Source organism: Hippocampus comes, unplaced genomic scaffold (assembly GCF_001891065.2).
Source record: "Hippocampus comes isolate QL1 unplaced genomic scaffold, H_comes_QL1_v1.1 scaffold104, whole genome shotgun sequence".
In the NCBI taxonomy this organism is placed as follows: Eukaryota; Metazoa; Chordata; class Actinopteri; order Syngnathiformes; family Syngnathidae; genus Hippocampus; species Hippocampus comes.
Genome location: NW_017806072.1, coordinates 2,052,188 through 2,056,909, shown reverse-complemented (window position 1 = coordinate 2,056,909; position 4,722 = coordinate 2,052,188). Strand labels below are relative to the sequence as shown.

The window sequence follows — 4,722 nt, the reverse complement described above, 5'->3', positions numbered from 1 at the left end:
TGTGCAGCGATTCGTCAGTCGCACGAGAGTCTACGAGATGTACACATGGTGATTGCTTTCTCCCTCTGACCAAGACGGCAGTCCAAATAAAGAACCTCTACTCTTACCAGGAATCGTTTATTAAACGAACCACGAAAAGTAACATGGTGTCAGAAGTGATCTGGAGGACAAGAGGACGTTAAAAGGACTTGGAACGGCAGATTCCACGGAGGAAAAAGAAAGCGAGGAATACGGCGTTGAACAAAACCCCCTTTGAACAAAGCAAGATGGAAGCTTTACGTCCGCCCACAGCTCTGCAGCTAACAGGTAACGTGGCTGAAAACTGGAAGAGATTCAAGCAACGTTTTGAACTGTATTTGTCTGCGATTGGAGCTGATGAAAGGAGTGCTAAAATGAAAGCATCTGTGTTTTTGCACGTCGTGGGAGATGAAGCTCTAGAAGTCTACAATAACTTCACATTTGATGCTGAGGATGACAATATGAAGCTTTCAAAAATAATGGAAAAGTTTGAACGCAACGTGACGTTTGAAAGGCACAGATTCTTCACATGTGTACAGATAGTTGGAGGAACTATTGACCAATATGTAAATGAACTGAGAAACAGATCAAAGACATGTGAGTTTGGTGGATTAACGGAATCACTGATCAAAGACAAAATTGTGTGTGGCATCACAGATAATGGTCTGAGAGAGAGGCTTCTCAGAGAATCAGATCTAGACCTGGAGAAAGCTTTGGCACTGTGTAGAGCCGCTGAGACCGTGAAATCACAGGCTAAAGAGCTACTGAATGAGGCTAGCTGCAATGTGGATGCAGTGGAAAAAGATGCACACAGATTCTACAAAGACAAGACCACTGGTATGAAGAAAGGAGTGCAACAACCACACAAAAATAGGAAGTCCGATCAAAAATCTTGTACTCGTTGTGGTACGCAACATCCTCCGAAGCAGTGTCCAGCATATGGAAAAAAATGCAACAACTGCCACAAAGCTAATCATTATGCTCGTTGCTGCAGGAACCAAGCACAAAAGGGCAAGGTAGATGCAGTCGATGATTATTATGAAGCAGAAGACCTTTATGTGGATGCATTAAAAGATGAAAGAGGAGAAAAAGATTGGATCACTACACTGAAGGTGAACGACATACATCTGAAATTCAAATTGGATACTGGAGCCAATGTGAATGTGATGTCAGAGACCGATTTCATGAAAATAAGACCTAGACCAAAAATACAAAGAGCAATCGTGAAAGTCACAGCTTATGCAGGTGCAGACATACCGAAGAAGGGAAAATGCATCGTGAATGTGACGCACAAAGGCCAGGTGCACAAGCTATCCTTCATCATAGTTCCCAAAAAAAAAAAATAAAAATCTGAATGACTTACCATGACTTTGGACCTGGTATTCAAACACCTCGACATGACAAGACATTTTGAGGGTGAAATGTCATAACGTTGCAGAAGTAAGGGCCAATCCAAAATGACATGTCATATCATGGTCTTTTACAACAAAAAATGCGTTTCAGGGTATCAATTGAGATCCAGTCGGCCGTTGCCAAGTCGGACTAGTACAATACAATATTAATTTCAATGTGGAAAATCATGAATGTTTTGGTCTTTGCAAAACAATATAACAATAAATCCGATATAATTTATTAGCAAAACAATTTGTCATCCAAGGATGATGAAGATATTTAAAGTTTACTGAAAAGATGTTTCCAAATGAGATCTTGTATATTTCCAAAGTGTTTTTCAAAGCCACATCTGTAGCTCTTATTCAATAACACCCAGCGGTAGAATGTTCAAGGAGGCCACAGGGGCCGGCCTAAATTGAAGCACCTGAACCCTCATCATTCCAAACACTGTGCCACTTTTGACGACGTGCTTTTAGACTGAAAGAAGTGGGCCACAGATGTAACATGCTTATGACAGTCAGTGTGAGAGTACAGTAATTGAATGCCTATTTTATGCAGTTGATGCGTTGTGGTCCAAAACTGATCATCTCTATTTAAACACAGATTGGCTATCTCTGGAATACTGAATTGGATTAACCCATTTCTGGATGTATTTAATTCATTTACAATGAGACAATTTTTTGCTGATGTAATTGTGAGCATGAGTTTGTCTATGATGCAAGTTACTGGACTTGTTCTATTTTATATGAACTCAAAAATGACTTACAATTGGAGGGAAAAAAATAAGAGGATATCCCAGTGGCGGTTCTGGGGGGGGGCCAACGGGGGCCAGTGCCCCTGTAGCACTGATTCTGGCCCCCCCTGTGGCCCCCCCTCCGAACGTAGAATACGCAGTGGCCCAGAGTTGCAGACGCGAAAGGTGGAACCAAAGTGCGTGGCTTAACATTCTAGTCGGACCCTTTAGTGTGCTGCACCACTCAAAATTGAGCGGGAAAATGAGAAGCAGTCCGCAGAGAAGCAGATTACCACGACACGAGTGCTATTTTCGACATGATTTATATTTTCAATGTAAAATCACAAAACGAAACAAGCCCCCAACAGTAGCATTATTAAGTCTAATTCCTCTTCAGTTAAACATTTAACGTTAAAAATGAAAAGAAAACTGACATTACATTATATTTCTATATGAAAAAGAAACACATTAATCCAGACACAGAGAGAGAGTCAGATGATGATAGTGGTGAGAGATTTGAAGAGGAGCAAGTTGAAAGCACCAGAGAGGGAGAGACAGAGGACACGGGCTTTATTTTCAGAGCGAGGACTCAGAGCAGGAAAGGGATACAAATGAAGATCCTGAGAATTAGGAAGATGAGACTGCAATAGAAGTGGAGTGTGAGACACAGACAGAGGATATTTGCGCTTCCACAAGCACTGGACCATCAGGTATGTGATGCTGAAAATAACACTATCCTGTTCTGTGTGTGGGTGCGTGTGCGTGTGTAACTTTTTTAGTATCCCATTTTAATTTTAATTTTTATTTAACAGGAACAATATATAAGACATTGCCTTCTAAAATTTGGATAATTCTATGCATGTAAAACATTTAGCTTCAGTGTATTTGCAATTTTAGTCTCTGGTCAGGCTTGAGAATGTATTAATTTATATTTATTGAATACAATAAAAACATAATTAATACAATTAATAAATAGCATCAATCAATACATTTTAGACACTTGTATATGTCTGAGTGCCTCAGCAATCTAAGTGTACCGGGTTAGTGTATATGCTGTGTCCATGCAGAACTTGTGTTTACATTTATTTGGTTTGTCTTTGTCCACAGACATCAGTAGATGTAAAGAGGACCCGCCAATGCAGCCAGGGCTAAAACAGTTTCCCAGGACCCTGATGGGGGACAGGAGAAGGAGCTTCAAGGCAGGCTGGTACCATATACACCCCTGGCTTGAATATTCTCAACAGATGGACTCGGCGTATTGTTACGCTTGCAGATATTTTAGCCCGCCTAATCCTGTTTTTTTCTCATCACTGTAATGTTATGACTCCAATGCTTTCAAAGTTTGATGAAATAAAAAGTCAAATAATATTTCGAATTTGTCTTTTTAGCCCTGGGTTGAATATGCCCCTCCATCAAAACCCCCGGCCCCAGCCCGGCCCCCTCAGTGAAACTGATCTAGAACCGCCACTGGGATATCCACTTTCATTTTCATCTCGAGCTCATGATATTATTTTTCCGTTGAGCCTCTTCTCAGTTCTTACTACCCTGGTGGCATATGACTGAAGACAATTCTGCCTTTAAATGGAACACCGATTATTTTTGATTGTTGTTCATGTTTATTCACAACCCACGGGTCAGCCGCCTCCCATAATCTGCAGATTTCCCAAGGACAATTTAGGGTAAGTCATGAATAAAAAATGATCTCAATAATATTGCTATGAAAAGACCCCTGGCAACTATGAATACCATTAGAGGCTGATCGGAGCCCTTTAACGTCACATTTACATGTCCACTGCAACAATGCCTATTCAGAGTGACTCTGGTGGCTTTGACTTTTTCTTTTTTTTTAAATCATTAGTTGTTTCATATCTCCATGTACAATTTTAAAGGTGACGTAGTTCTTCACATGTCAATGGCATGCTTTCATCAAATTACCCCAAGGATCAAGAAGATGGATGGATGGATGGATGGATTCTAGCTTGCTGTGAGGTGAGATTCACATTTTCATGTTTGTTTAGCTAGCTTGTGTTTCCCCCTGATATTTAAATGATTGATTGCACTTGTGACAAGGTGCATTGATGAGCGATGTTATGACGACGTCCTCCTGTCCCTCTCCAGTCTCCAGGCATAGCCACTGAAACCAAAAATAACCAAACTTTCAATTAATGTAATGATTGCATTGAAGGTAAACAGGCTTAGTTGTGCCTAGAGTGATCTGCTCTGATGCTACATTCATAGCAACATATGTCATTATTAATAACTAGAGCTGTCGCCAACAATTCCCTTTAGAATTGATTAGTTGCAAAGTCAGCCCCTCACCTCCCCAAATTCGAGCTATTTTTTTTCCTCCACCTCTGACAGAAACATAAAATAACACATGCTCAAATGTACTTTAAGCAAATTCTGTATCTCATAAGGGGATGGCAAAAAAATAGCAACAATCAACAGTCAAAAATTTATTTTCTCTTAGCATGTTTGTGTGTACACACACAAATATATATACACACACCTGTATATATATTTTTTGTTCCACATCACTGCTTCGATCACCATATGGCATGTACTGTATATATATATAT

The 4,722-nt window shown here is 40.2% G+C and overlaps 1 protein-coding gene across 1 annotated transcript in view; it reads left to right on the top strand.

Moving 5' to 3' along the window:
* The first annotated feature begins 266 nt into the window (after positions 1-266).
* The window catches only part of LOC109530322 (uncharacterized protein K02A2.6-like), a 9,487-nt gene continuing 5,031 nt past the window's right edge, over positions 267-4,722 (top strand). The window contains exon 1 of the mRNA XM_019893937.1: positions 267-1,333. Within this exon, the coding sequence (XP_019749496.1) occupies positions 267-1,333 (1,067 nt within the window). The remainder of the gene's footprint in view (positions 1,334-4,722) is intronic.